The sequence below is a fragment of the Pleurodeles waltl genome, chromosome 1_1 (assembly GCF_031143425.1).
Source record: "Pleurodeles waltl isolate 20211129_DDA chromosome 1_1, aPleWal1.hap1.20221129, whole genome shotgun sequence".
Lineage (NCBI taxonomy): Eukaryota > Metazoa > Chordata > Amphibia > Caudata > Salamandridae > Pleurodeles > Pleurodeles waltl.
The window spans coordinates 857,656,828-857,672,626 of record NC_090436.1 but is presented as its reverse complement, the minus strand read 5'-3'; the positions used below and the strand labels follow the sequence as shown (position 1 = coordinate 857,672,626).

Below are 15,799 nucleotides of genomic sequence, written 5' to 3'. Positions count from 1 at the left end.
GACTGTAAAAATGCTTTCTGGGATGCATGAAGTCCAAAGTACGATTCAGTAACTTATTAACTTATTATCAAATCGCAACTTGGGTTTTGGAATTCGGTATTAGGAAGGGGCATGTTGAGGGCGTCCCTTCCTAATACCGAATCAGAAAGGTATGTATGAATGTTCTGCGACTGAAATGCGGTTGCAAAACACTTGCAGATTACCACCAATTTTAAATTGGTGGTAGCCCACTAACACATGGGAAGGGATCCCCAAAGGACCCCTTCCCTTTGAGAATGGTTGGGAAAATATTTTTTAAGAGCAGGCAGTGGTCTCACGACCACTGTCTTCTCTTAAAAAATGAACATTAAAAGTTTCATTTTTGTCTTTTTATATGGAGCCCATTTTCCTCTAAGGACAACGGAATGCATTTAAAAAAAAGATTGCTTTATTAAAAAGCAATCACAGATATAGTGGTCTGCTGACCCCAGCAGGCCACCATCCCTGTGATTTTTGCAGTTCTCAATGGGCTGCAAAGCAAAGTTTACCTCAATATTATTCATGAGGTAGGTCTATTTGCAACCCACTGGGAATCACAAATGACACTCAAGAAAGTTTCATTCATTTGAAATAGTGATTCCTGATTGCGATTTGCAGGGAATCGCGATTAGGAAATAACTATTTCAGACTTTTGTACATGTGGCCCAATATTCCTTTTTATTCAACAAGCAGTAGTTAGAATTAACTGCATTTCTTTATCCATGGTCAGGGGTAGACTAGTCATTAATTTAATTGTTCTAATGGCTATGTGGGAATCTTCATCAAAGCCTCCTTGGCTGCTCCCCAGGTCCTTTAGAGATACGTCACTGCGAGTGACAAGTGTCCCTCTCTTCTTCCCATAAAGCCTAGTTTTGCAGAGCAGAAGCAATGCAATATTTGATGCTGTATTACCTTTGCTACTGACAAGCTGTCTATAACATCTATTCGGATCCAGATCATCTGGTGACCAAAACGTTCAAGGCTTCTCATGTAGAAGAGAGGTTAATAGAAATTGTGCTGCAGTTGCATACCGTGGCATACTGTTGAGCATACCCGCCCGCCCCTTCTGTGTTAGTGCCTTCAACAAAGGTGAATAGATTACAGAACACATTACTTACCCAAAAGATAAAAGTCTTCTTTACACCAGAAGCACTCACTCTTCTCACAGCTAAGACAGGCACTGTCACAGTCCACACAATTCATGGAAGAGTCTTCAGCGTAGGTCTTCTCTGGACAAGAATTGTAGCAGCGGCTCTGGTACCTAGTAGAGTATAATTCAGTTAGTCTACTTTCCTCATCCTTGCTTATGATATTTTTAGGTTCTTGCTTTCTATTTTCAAAGAACTAGGCATCAGTCTTTCAAACATATAGGACCTAATTATGACCCTGGCGTTCTAATGACTGCCAGGGTGGCGGTGGCGGTCAGATAAATGCCAATGAGGCGGTCTGAATGCTACATTACGATCGCGGTGGTAGCGCTGCGGTCGGACCGTCAGCACTGCCAGTTTTCATCTCCACGACGGTCTGACGGTGCTGGCGGTCCTCATCCACTAGGGCAGCGCTGCAAGCAGCGCCACCCTGGGGATTACGACCCACTTCTCTGCCATCAGTTTCATGGTGATAACACCGCCATGAACTTGGCACTTGGCATGGGCAGTGCAGGGGTTCCCCTGGCCTGCCCCATCGCAATGTTCACTGTCTGCTAGGCAGACAGTGAATATTGCGATGGGTGCTGGTGCATTCAATTCTTACGAGCAAGAGGCAATGCAGTAGGCCTTTCCCTGCTAGGACAGTTGTCGGAAACTGAGTTTCTGCCCGCTGACCCTGAGGGAAACTTCTAATGGTCCCGGCTGAGAGGCAGCCATAATGGCCGCAACCTCCCCGTTGGAATTTCAGCAGATGGCCTTTTCCATCCGCCTAAGTCATAATGAGGGCCATAGTGTTTGTGAGGACATAAGATGTCAGACATTTTAACATCATGACTGGGCAAAAACTTAGACATCAAGGACCCGATGAAAAGTTTCAGACTGCAAAAATGCTTTTAAATATGCACAATACACAAATTATGATTCAGTTATAGGTTACCAAATCACAATTTGTGCTTGCAATTCAGTATTTGGAAGGGGCATGTTTAGGGCGTCCATTTTTTATAACAAACCTGAATGGCATGCATGACTGTTTTGCGAACAATTTATAGTCGCAAAACATTAATATTTTACTGACTCCTTGAAGGAGGTAGTAACCCATTCACAAATAAGAAGAGCTCCTCAAAGGACCCTTTTGGGATTGGGACACAAGTATTTTTTAAGAGTAGAAAGTTGTTCCGCGGACCACTGCCTACTCATAAAAAATGAAAACTTCAAAGTTTATTTTTTTCCTTTTTAAACATATCCCATTTTCCTTTAAGGAAACCGGGTTGTATTTACAAAAAATTTTGCTTTTTTTTAAAGCAATCACAGACATGCCGGTCTGCTCAACCTATCAGGCCACCATCCCTGTGATGGCTATAATTTCTTATGAGTTAAAAATTGCAACCTACCGCCTTAATATTCATGAAGTAGGTCGATTTGTGACCCATTCAGAACCACTATTGAAAACTTTTAATTTTTCTTAAATTATGAATTGTGATTTCCTAATTGCAATTCGGTACGGAAATCGCAATCCCTAAATTTTGTGCATGTGGTCCATGATTTCACATGCACTGTCTGAACAACAGTTTGAAAGTGTCTGTTTTTCATTAATTCACCTCCATAAATCTGCTGTTTGGATGTGAGTTGGCTCAAGGAACTTTTGAGACGCCCTTTAAGGGACCTTTAACGTCATGCTCTCTCTGCCACATACTAGGACAATGTAGCTTTAGTGCAGTATCAGCCTACATCAACATTAGTTTAGTTATTCAGATTTTTCTCAACATGCTTCTCACTCTCTATATTTATCCCCCATGTCTGGTAAGTTCTCACTCGACTTTACATTCAGAAAGCATTTTCTACTGGGTTATTTGGTCAATTTCCTCATTTAATGCCCTTCACTCTACTTTACTCACCTTCAGCCCCCTTTTTTGCATGATAGACCCCTCCAGCCATTTCTAATCTCATTCAAATGTTTGCTTTTCAATTGGGTTATCCCTTATGACTCACAGTGTTGTAATGCTCTTCTCTGCCCCTTGTTTGGCTCTTCTAGTATTAGTGCAGAATTGTGAGATTTCACAAGACTATGATGCAGTAGTCTTAGTCCTGAGAACTGCGCAATATAGGAGAGTGCTTTCTGAGTCTTTTTTGTGAAACTGACGGGGAACTCTGTGCTAATGGAATGGAACTCCAGATCCCACCAGAATTCAGTGCTATGTTGCCTCAGGTAGCTGTGTAAATCGTGCCGTACCTCCGCAATGCATTTCCCTTTGCAGAACCTGACCTGATTGGTTCTGTTTTCATGTGCTCCCACTAGACCTGAGGATCCCACCTTCTAGCTCATGTCTGGGACAAGGTTTTGGGCATCTCAGCAGCTGCAAGAGGATTTATGGTCAGTGAAACAATGAGCTATGACTATGTGCTCATAAGTTATATAATATTCTCCAGGAACTCAGCGAACATTCTGAATAACAGAGAAAAACTTTAAGCTTGTCAAGTTTAGGAGGTTCAATGGAAGTCTGGACATTGTGCAATCTAAAATAGTGTAAAGGAACACAGTTAACTCATCTGCTGGAGAGATTTGAGCCTTTGATAAGGGCAGAAGCCTATTCCAGTGAATTAATGATATCTTTTAAAGTATATGAAGTCTGATTTAGAGTTTGGCAGAGGATGAATCTTGTTCACCTTATTACAAGTGTCATAGGATATAATGCACTTGTAATAAATCGGACTGCATATCTGTCACTTTTATAATTACGTCTATACTAGACTCTAAGGCCCATATTTATACTTTTTTAGCACTGCATTTGTGTCGTTTTCTGATGCAAAATCAGCGCAATCTTACAAAATATAAAATTGTATTTTGTAAGTTTGCGCTGCTTTTGTATCAAAGAATGATGCAAATGTGGCGCTAAAAAAGTATAAATATGGGCCTAAATCGGGCCCTGGAATCCTTGCACCTCTTTGTGAGATCCAGAATTAACCCACAATTTGTAAAATGATTTGAATCCTTGTATCTTTGAAGAGTTAATGATAAATTAAGAATGTAACTTGAATGTACAGACTGACAGTCTGCTGATATTAATCGTTTTCTTGTCTGATTCACTGCTCATAGAAAAAATACAGAGGAATTTCTGCTGACAGAAGCTTTAATACAGTAATCTAATGAAGTCATCCAGAGACAGTTCAACCAGAGCCATGTCACTCCTTATCTCTCTCTGTTCATTCCCCTTCTCCTTGTGCCTTAAAAGCTAGACACTTAGGCCCGTATTTATACTTTTTTTAGCGCCGCATTTGCGCCGCTTTGTGACGCAAAACGGCGCAAACCTACAAAATACAATGGCATTTTGCAAGTTTGCGCCGTTTTTGCGTAAAAAAACGACGCAAATGCGGCGCAAAAAAAGTATAAATACGGGCCTTAATATTGAAAGTGGAGGGTGTCTGGAAAGATGAGAGAGGGAGATGGAATCCACATCACTTCTGCAAAGATCCAGAATCAAAAGCAAATGTAATTTCAGCACCCTTACAGTTCTCAAATGGATGATTATGGCAAAGTGGCTACCAGGAGACATCTGAGACACATGTTGTTTCTGCCCTAATAATAGGCAGAGTAGCTTGTGGGGGGTGTTGCCATGACCAGCCATGGCATACTCAATAAAGAAGACATAGAGAGACATTGAAAAGATAAGATGGATCTCTGCTCCTCATAGTTGAATTTACAGTTGAACGAGAAAAAGATGACACCCGGAGTTCCTGATGGATATGTTGGCTGTCCCACGGAAAGTCCTGGATCTTGATGGCATTACAAGAATTGAAGCAGAATAGATCCAATGCTGAGGAGAGAGAGATTCTGACATATGTCACTAATGCCACCTTTGGAGGTTGACTAAGACAAAGAAGGATGTGCAAGACAGCAAAGAACGGATATCTAAGTTAGAGTCTACTATTGAGAGAGTACAAGCGGAACGCACAGCTTCTCAGGAATTTTAGTCTGACTTGATCACTGCTATGATGCACTTGAAGTTTTTTGATACAGAGATCCTGCCTCACATATATGTTTGGAAAGTTCATTGCCTCCCAATTAAAGGGCACATATTGTGAACTATACAGTTTTCTGGTTGGGGGAAATCCATAAATGGTAAACATATCCTGAATGTTCCTGGACTGTAGCTAAGCCATGCAGGGAAAGAGTCAGAATATTCAGGGTATTAAAAAAGGAGTATACAGGGTATTAAAAAAGGAGTTGATGGCCTTGCAGAAGGTGTGTCTCTATAGCACCCTATAAGGCTAAAACTACAATCATTGTCATATTTTGTTGCACATGGAGGTGATTGAGGTAGTTCTGGAGGTGAGCTGGAAGTCTTTAGTGATAGCATACTTGGATTTGCTGTGGATTTAATTGATGGGACGTTTCTAAGGATGGCTGTCAGGTATTTTCAAAGGCTGGGACACTTTTTGGACTGAAGTTGTGGAATTGAGATGTTGGACTGTCCAGTGGAAGCAGCGCCTTTTTCCACCCTCGTTTTTGCCTTCTGGAGCGGGACTGGTGTTTTGTTTCACATGCAAGTTTCCGAGAATGATAACAGTGTATTACTTAGCATGCACTGTTTCAGGCGTTTTGGCATTAGTATAGTGGGTAAGGTGACATGATTCAAGAACAAGGGACAACATCAGCAATTCGGTGCACATGGAAGGCTGGTTCAAATTGAGGATTCTTTTTTTTGTAACTCCTGTACTAATTCTTAAAAGATTGTCTTTTTTCCTTCTCGTATGTAATGTAATTCTAATGCAGAATGTCGATCCAGAATGCACCTAACCACTTAGACCAACATGTTCTGCACCACAGCTATATAATCATTAGCCTACATTGTCAGACTGTATCATTTTACATGGACTGGCTTCAGCTTTAATAAAAGGGTGCACATGTGGAGACCTTTCAATATGTCTAAATGCAGAATTAATTATAGTCTGGTCTCCATATATTTCAATTTCTAGGAGTGTGTGAAATTGGTGTTAGTAGCATATTAGGTACCAATGTTCTTAACTGTCTTCTAGGTTATGTATATGTATCTCCTGGGGGACAAAATTATAACATCCAAAAAGAAATCTGGAAGTGTTAATATCAAATGATGGTGTATGTAAATTGCTTATTGTAGGTGACTTCAATCCTACAATTACTAGTTATCTTTGGAAATTATTGGAGGACAATTACAGTTTGTAGATAACCTGACCCTATTCCTAGGGTAAACAATTATTTCATATAATCATTTTGAGATGCATAATTTCAAATGGTGTAGCCCAAGGGGATATGCCCTTTGTTCATACTCACATGAGCCCGGGGCTGGATTAATAATTGGTTATGTAGGCACTTATACTAATTGTTTGCTCAAATAACTAATCTTTCAGTTGCTAAGATAGATCTAAGTGACCACAATTCGATTGTCACCTCATCTGTAAAGTGCAAAATACATTTGCCTGAAGGTTTTTTCATCACAGGTGGACAATCACTCATTGTGAAAACCATTTCTAGGCTTTTGTTCTCCTCATAATTCTATTTTTAATATAATTCAGATTCCCCAATTTCTCCTCCAGCGTTGTAAGATCCCGCTCCAATTGTCTACCTACCCCGCACACCTTGTCTATACACTCCCCCCTTATGACTGCCTTCATACCCTCCCATTCCAGCCCTCTAGACTGTGTCATGTACCAGTTGAATTCCATATACTGTTTAATGGCTTCACCCACCTGTTCACGACACCCATTATCAGTAAGAAAGGCCGCGGGCATACGCCAACTACGCGCTAGACAGGCGGCTGCAGCACCCCACTGTAACTCTAACCGCACCGGTGCAGGGACCAACTGTGAGGTCCTGGGGGACACTATCCGAACCTGGGACACATTCATTCTTTCCCTGTACCAAATAATTGAAGCTAAAGTTCACGCACACACACACACATGCCCCATCAATCCTGTCATTTGCACTTGTAGCACACCATGGGTGCACTACCTGGACCACCACCTACCCAGTGCAATACCACACTCTCCTATGATGTAGGATACTCCTCTCCCTTGTAACTCCATTGTTGAAGTTCTTTTTTCCTTTTTTCGACTTTTTCTGTTCACTTATGCTCATATGCGAGACAAAGTAAAATGAGGTGCAGAATTATATTGCTGAAGTGTTGCTGCCATTGTCAAACCTAATATGACCCCTATTTGACTTGTGCGTTAAGACAATAAAAACATATATAAAAAAATGACGATAGAGAATGCAGAAGGTGTGCAATCTAAGGTGGCATGTTGTCAGGTTTTGGAGTAGTCTGACCCACCGACAACCCCTGATATCCTTAAATCCCTATGCAGTCGTATCGAGTAGATGCGGTGCCCACCAGAGGAACTGGAAGTAACAGAGAAAAGGGGGAAAGAGAAAACCAGGACTGGATTCGCCCATGCAGATGGATCCGTCTCAATAGGTGTAGAGGTCTCAGGAGTTTTAGCAGGTAACTTTTGGGAATTTAAGGAATTACGAGATCTCTGTCATACTGGAGCAATCTGCTGTTACGATCTCTTGTCAGGAGACCAGACAGAAACCCTAGAAGAAGTTAGTTTACAGGATGAGAATTCAAATGGTAAAAAAAAATACAAGGAACTGAGCATAAGGACTAATAGACCATGAAGGCAACTTAAGGGGAATCCTGTACTGCAGTACTTGGAAACAGTGAAAACAACAAAGGTGCAAGGATGGATACATGGGTGTGAACTAAAGTGAAGCAGAGAGCCACAGCAATTATGCAACATGTTTCCAGGGGTCTGCTCCATCTTGAAGGGGCTCTAAATACTGAATCCTCCACTAAAACCCTGGAAGTGCTCAGGCTAACCTAGAAGTGAAGATGTGAAGTGAAGCTGTGTTGTGTGGGCTAGTGTTATCACATAAACCCAATTTGCACTACATTGTCTTCTATACTTTCCAGGCCTTCCCAACCCCGCAAGTGAGCCGATGTTTGAGATGTTTCTGAATCCTGATACAAATAGAAAGTACTGTCAAGTGAGTGGGCATTGCAAATGGAGTGCACACCCACAAAACCTTCAATTCCTGGGCATTCTCAAACATTTTCAGTAATCTTAAAACTTTTCAAAAACCTAATATTAACCCAGCTACTTATCTTCAGTTCGGACAGTCCACATAAGGTAGGTTTTGGCAAACAGGTATATGCCGGCTAACTACAACAATTATATTTGTATTTGACACACACATCAGATTTATGAATGGGCTAAAAGTCTGAAATCTCTGTAAAGTGCTCGAACAATTATGTGGATTTGCTCTTTAATGAATCATGCCCTTTTTTCATTCTTTTGTGAGGAAAGAATTGCCAAATTGGTTATGGGCAGGTCTGTTGGATACTCATCACTCTCCAGAACCCAGGCACTTTCACTAAGGAGGGGCCACCAGCTTGTGAGGAGTTGGGCAGTCTACGGACTCACGAAAAGCTCATGTTTAGAGATCATTCTAGAATCAACCAATAAAAATCGCCCTGCCACTTAACACGAGAATTTTAAATTGATTTTTATTTGATAAGTTATTATGTTTTCTTTCACATTCCTGGGTATATCTGGGTAGCTGATAACAAACGGACTACATTTGCAGGAAATGTTGTCTGCTGCCCATACTTCTGCCCTAAGCAATATTACTTAGCCATCCGCGTGACTGAACACATTGAGCAGGGCGTCATTAGTGCAGCTGAAAGCAATTTCGGTCACATTAAAGCAGCACTGAAACTCACATGTAAAGTCCTTCGATGCAGGAAGAACAGATTTCCGGGTCAGCTGGAATCAAAATGAAATAAATATAGGAAATCGTTAATAAAGTAGTCCGAATAATTGGAAAATCGATAACATTGGCTTGCTATCCTGGTCAGTGCATTAGGATTTGCTACTGCTTGTAATGCAATTGCTTAAACCTGAAAATAGCAATACTAGCTTTAACTCACTTATCATATGATGCTGGCAATGAGCTTGAAGTTGGTGGTTTCTGAAGAGAAATTAAAACATCTAAAAGCAAAATACTTATGTGTAGAATGTCGCTTTCTACAAATACGGTTACCTTACACAGACACGACCCACTTAATCCAGAGCCACAAAAAATATCATATGTAATGCTTTGATGATACATGTAAACTTTACCGCTTCCTGTGGTCTTCACGTGAAACCATTACCTCCTCGTCAGTCTTCCTCGACACATCTATTACACAGTGAGCTCTAGCTCCCCCACAGAACCCTCCAAGCAAAAAGGAGGGTTCCAGCCTTCCCATCCCTCCCCAATATGGCCAAATGCCTCCATCTCTCAGGATAGGCATAAAAGGAGACTTGACACAGTTAGTTCTGCTTCCAGGAACCTTCAAACAAGTTTCAGGTAAGTGAGGTGAGTTTGCGCTTTAGCAGGCCTTAATACCCAGTGTTTCAGGTGCGCATGGCAGACTCGCTGTTTTGTAGGATCGTAATTAGGCAATCCCGCGCACATGCCGTGTTTACTCCCTGTGAAGCCTTGTTGTAGTAGGCTCTTTCCTTGGTAGGAGGCCCTGCTGTAGCGGGCTCTGGGTGATGAGCAGCTGAGATCATTCTGCCTTCGGCGGGATCCTGGGGGTGGGTGTAGCCTGCTGCCATGAGTCAGACTGTCCCGGATTGATTGTACATGGGACCTGCAGCTACTCCATTGCCGCCTGTTTAATTGGCTGAGCGGGTTGGTGAATGAGACTACAGCATTCAGCATTCAGCTGTCGGAACGGCGGCCCCACATGCAGGACTTGTGGGTTGCTGTGTGAATTAAAGCAGTGACTGCTTTGCGGTATGAGTGCACACATCTCCTTTGTTTTTTACTGCTAAACTATTGGGGAGCCGATGTGGTTTCTGGCTTCCTCATTGCTTGGTCTCTTTATGCCGGCAAACTAGGTAGCTTGGGCATTGTTTATGCTGTTGGCATTTTGTAGACTTCGGGCACAGACCAGGAGAAGGCAAGCCCTAGCAATGAGGATCAGAGTTGGACTGAGGCTCCCTCTTTACCAGCCATACAGCTCATGTTTCAAGCTGCAGTGGCTGTTGCTTTTATGGAATGCAGGGGACCTTCCTGTCCTAAGAGGCTGCGCTTGGTACCTTCTACTAGTGCAGATCAGGGTGGGGAGGATGTTGGTTTCAGAGAGAGACTTACAGCCTACTGGTAAAGCTCTTGGACTGTCACTCAGTATGTTGAAGGGAGCAGGTGTTTTAGGATCTGAGTCACTTCCTTTGCTCTCTTTTATTTGGAAGGTGGTGGGAAATGTGTGGCTGGACATTGATTAGCCTATTTTCTTTTTACACGCTATTTGCCTAATGGGTATGCCACTCACTGGTTTACTGTAGTCTTCCCTCGGTTGATGATGGTGGGCTCTTTGAAGGCGATCTGTCCTACTGAGTACCTCTCTTTTCTGGGGATACCTCTTCAGCAGATCCTGTGGCTGGGGGGTGGTAACGGCAGTGATAAGGCCTTATGCTGCCTTTATTGTGTCTATTGAAGCTTCTGCATCTGAGTCTCACTCCATTTAGTCCTTACTAGGGCCTTGTTTGAGAATTGGAAGGCGGATGCTGCACAATGGCATGACTGATGAAAGTCCCATTCTTGGGAGTTAAAGTGTTGGGACTTACCATTGAGAGACAAGGTGATATAGTCGTTGAAGGACTACAAGTTGTTGGTCCGGGCTAGACCATCAGGAGAGTGGTTTTATTTGTTTGGTGGAAGAACGCCTTTTGGTCTGTTATTAGCTTCTAGGGGCTATCAGCTCTTTCCTGAAAGGGGAAGCAGCTGGGGCACACTCAGCAGACACACTCTTGACTCTGTACATGTCCCCACATTCTCGTTGCTGATGGGTGGAAGTTTGTTGAGATTTCTCGTAATTTAGAAAGTGTTCATAATAGATCGGTGGGTGATGAAAGTAATCGCAGAGGGCTACCTGGTGGTTTTTGATTTTCCACCTGCAGTGTTTTTCGTGGATGCCTCTCTGACATCTAATCCTGTGAAGAGAGTTGCCCTTCTGTCTGGTATTCAGGACCCGCTTTACAAGGTGTCTATAACACTAGTGTCTCCCCTTCAACAGGCTCAAGCAGTGTATTCCATTCTCTTCACGGTAAGGACAGTGTCTGGTGATTTCAGACCAATATTGGCCTTAAAAAGGATGAACTCTTTGATTCATCACGTTCATTTCAGATTATTCTCTTTACTAGAATTTCTTCCTTTTTCCAAATAAAGGGGATGTGGTAGCATAATTCTCTCTGTTGGATGTGTCTCTCCACATCAGATCAATCCCTCATTCTAGAGATTTCTTAGGATTTACATCAGCTCCAGGCATTACCAATTCCATGTACACTCTTTTAGGTTGTCATATTTCTCCTGAGTGTTCCCGAAAATGTTGGCGCATTTGGTGGGAGTTATTCAAATTATGGATTTTTCCATGTTTGCTGGTCTGGCTGATCTCTGCCTCTTCTTTTCCTAACAACTCCGTAAGGGAGGTAGGCAGGATTTTGGTTGCTCCCAGGTTTCTCATCAATGTCAAGTGTTCTTGTCTGGTTCCCAAACAGGACCTGGTCCTCCTTTGTGGTCACCTGGACATGGGCAATGGACTGGTATTCTTCCAGTGGCCATCAGTGGTTTTCTACTGATGAAAATGGGGAATCTGCTCAGTCAGGTCTCAGCTCCTGTGTCCCTGTGGTTGAGTTTACGTGGGTTGGTGGTGGCAGCTCTCTATGCTCTTCCATGGGCACAGTTACACATGTACTCTCTCATCCGTCATATGCTAATGCATCAGTTCCCGCGTTCCAACTTTTATGTTCTTCCAGCACGGGTGTTTCCACAGATCTGGAGGGCTTTGGAGTGGTGGTTGGACAGCAGTATTCTACCAGGGGGCCTTTCCATTTCATGTGTTTATATTTCTGGTGATTGTTACAACTGCCTGCAGGTTGGACTAGGGGGACAACCTTGGACTCTTGCTCTGTATAGGGGAAATGGGTCCCTCTGCCGGCTGTCTGCTCCTTGAAATAAGGGGAATTGAAGGCTGACCAGTTCACCTGTCTGGCCTTTGTAGCCTCCCTCAGGGCTCACCATGTTCGAACCAGGACGGTAATGGGGTATTTGAACCACCAGGGGTGTTGCAGGATTCAGTCTCTGTGGCATCTGCCATGTTGGGGGCATGGCATGGTGTTGTCACTGAGGGCTGTGTTTCTCCCAAGGGGGAACTGTTGGGCGGCTGACCTCTTAAGCAGGGGTTTACCACGATGAGTGTGACTCTGTACCATGGAGGTGTCCCTTCTGTGGCAAAGTTGGTTTGAGTGCCTGTCTGTGGTTCTGTTTGCAGTGCGAGACACTGATCTCCTGCCACACTTCTGCACACTTAGTCCTTGCTAAGTGGTGTGGACAGTGGATGCACTAACGTTCAGATGGACGGGGGAATGCTATATGCATTCCGTCAAATTCCGATGATTGCCAGAGTTTTGCTCAAAATCGGGCAGGACATTTCCGAACCATCCTTCTCCACTACAGGAGGCCTTCTTTTTCCACAGGAGTGTTGCATTGCTCAGACCTTCAGGTTTGGCTATTGAGAGGGTGAATCTGTTGGCCAGGGGTTGTGCCATGGATGTGGTGGACTTGATTAAGTCCTACCAGCGACACTGTGGTTTTACTCTTGAACTTGCGGTTGCTTTTCCAAGTGGTGTGTGGGACACGATCTGAGCTCCATGTCGATTGAGCCAGTGAAGATATTGTTTTTTTCTGGCAGACAGCTTAACATTGGGGATGGCACCTTCTGCAATACAGGCCCAATGTGTGGCTTTGACGGCTTTTGGAAGTTCGCATTTGGATCTGTTGAGTTCCTTGGTGTCTACACTGCTGCTTTGTTTTGTTCTGCACCATCCTAGAATGGTGTGTCGAGCCAGGGAATGGGATTTTAACTTCGTGTTAAGGGCGCTTCATGCTTTCCCTTTTTGACCCTTTGCCGGAAGCTGATCTTCAGTTCTTGAACCTGAAGATGGTGTTTCGGTGAGGCGTGTGTCAGCAACATGACTTGGGGAGCTGGGGTCATTCCTTAGATCGCCCCCTTTTTTTGGCAAGTTTTACAAATTAGGATTGTTTTAAGACCAGATTCCAAGTTTTTGCTCACAGTCCGGTCTTTGCCTTACATGGCCCGATAGGTGGTGCTTCCAGTGTTCTCTTTTGGACTCCGAAGGGGGTGGAGGCTCACTTATGTCTTTTTTGGATTGGTCTCGGGCCATGTTGTTGTGTCTGCTAGTTTTCTGGGGGAGGTCAGCTTGTTCTGTCTTTTGGTCTGGTTAGGATTAGTCTTGTACTTTCCACATACCTATTGCATCGATGGATTATTCAGGCTATTTGTCTGACTTCTGATGCTCAGGGCCCAAGTTGGGGCACCATGTTCATGGGAGGTCTAAACAAAGTCTTTCGGTGTCTTGGGTTTCCTTTGATGGTTTTTTTTTGTTGTGGCCATTTGCATTGCGGCCATGTGGGCTTCCCCCAACATATATTTGGACCACTATAGGTTGGTATTGGGGGGGCGGCAGATGTTGACTTTGTTTCTGCTTTTTTGCATGCTGTACACTTGCTGTTGAGTTTCATTGTGACAGACTTGTCGCCTGCTTCTTGTTTGCTTCTTGATTGACTATTTTGTGTGTACAGGCAGATTTTTTGCTTGTGTACTTTCCTTTTTGGGCATGGAGCTGATTTTGGCTTGTTATCAGCTCACTGTGTAATACATGTGGCGAGGAAGACTGACGAGGAGGTAATGCCCTGGTTACTTACCAGTAATCTTGATTACTCTGAGTCAAGTCTTCCTCACCACATCGGGTTTCCAATCCCTTTCTTCCCTTGTTTTCCTTTGTCGGCTTCATATGCACTGGGGCTTGGGAAAGGAACAAGAAGTGGGGTGGGTTGAGCCTCCTTTTATGGCTATGCTGAGAGAAGGGGCAGTCGGCCATACTGGGGAGGGATGGGAAGGCTAGAGCGCTAATTTTTGCTTGGAGGTTTCTGTGGGGGAGCTAGAGCTCACTGTGTAATGAATGTGGCGAGGAAGACTTGACTCAGAGTAATGAAGATTACTAGTAAGTAACCAGGCCATTCTCTTGCTTCAGCCTTGGTTTTCAGGCTGGTCTGTGTTTAACACTTTCAGACTAAGAAACCCTACCCATACAGGCCACACTCACAATGCACACTCTTTAAAACAGAGAAAGAAAAAGAGTATGTCAATGTTTTTCCAACCAAGCACGCCCTGCGGCGTGACGTGCTCTGCTGCACTCCGGCACCTCGTCAGACGTATGAATCGCTACCCAAAGGCAACTGCAATACAATACATACAAATTGCTTTTTGTCATTTGGATTTTAATGTACTAAAGTGGTACATCCAAGGAACAGCTAGAAAGGAGATGCTTTCTGCTACATCGCCAGGGGTCATCATTACTACAAGAATTTAAAGGGAAAGAGAGTCGCAGCGACATCTAACTTAAATATTGGCTTGTTTTCTGTGAAGGAAAAAATAAAATCCATAGGAGTATATTTTAGGAAGACAGACAAAATCATTTTTTTTGTTTTGAGATTAACAAGCCCTTTAAACGTACTGCTAATGCAAAATTATTTTGAGAAACATGCTAACGGAATAACTTTTCACAATAAACAATTATATAAACAGCTCCTTATACTAGTATGAAACAAATAAAACAGCAATTGTAATACTAACGATGCTAGTGCAGAAACAATTGATACGTCTGCATGGTCCATGTCTTAATTTTCAGATCCTGTTAATGTAACGTGAAAAAACAATCACCTACTGATCAGTGCTGCCATTGGGCCCTAAAAAGCGAATACAATGTAAGGCTAGAGGCATGCAGTCTTATCGAACAAGTTAAACAAGGTGATCCATCGCAAAGAGCCAGAAAGACCTGTGGTCATTTTGGAGTCTGGCGAGATAACAAGTATTTCAAAGTCAAATGTTATTGACTCTCACTTCTTTAAGTGCAAAGCATCCTACCTTCTGTGGTGTGCCTATAGATATTCTGCTTTTTAGGGTCGAGTCTGTGTCGCATGCGCTTGCGCATGCATTTCGCTTGTGAGACGGTTTAGGAGTTAGAAAAGGGTTCGGAGCCCCGTCCATGTCACGATACTGTCTTTTATTGGTTCGTGGGCTTGTCTGTTAAAATCTGCTTGCTTTCATTAGTGGAAGGCACACATACATCATGCCTTTTCCGGTGGTTAGCCCTCCTCGAGCACAGCAACCAAGTACTGAAAATATGCGAGGCTTGCTGTTTCCCATCAGGTTTGTGAACTACTTTTTATCTTTTGTTAGCAGCGCGAAGTCGCTTGGCATAAGTCGAGCGCTTTGCATAACATCGACCTTGTTACATAGTTAATTGCACTTTTGCCGGTTACGTAGATAATTGCACTTTTGCGGATAGGTTTCACTACGAGTGGACTGTAGCAGCGCGATCGCGCTGTTTTTTTCCATTCAATGTGGCAAGAAAAATCCGGTTGGGAGTTTACAACTGCTAATAGCTGTAACTCAGAGAAATGCGAGCCCTATTGCATTGCAAATGCTTGTTAGGTACTCTGATGTTAAACTTCTGCTAGGTCTAAG

At 43.2% G+C, this 15,799-nt stretch overlaps 1 protein-coding gene across 1 annotated transcript in view; it reads right to left on the bottom strand.

Moving 5' to 3' along the window:
- Positions 1 to 15,799, bottom strand: part of PCSK5 (proprotein convertase subtilisin/kexin type 5) — a 1,225,695-nt gene that overhangs the window by 147,722 nt on the left and 1,062,174 nt on the right. Inside the window, exons 25-26 of the mRNA XM_069229360.1 lie at positions 8,924 to 8,966; positions 1,137 to 1,279 (exon numbers count right to left, since the gene is read on the bottom strand). Coding sequence (XP_069085461.1) covers positions 1,137 to 1,279; positions 8,924 to 8,966 — 186 coding nt within the window. The remainder of the gene's footprint in view (positions 1 to 1,136; positions 1,280 to 8,923; positions 8,967 to 15,799) is intronic.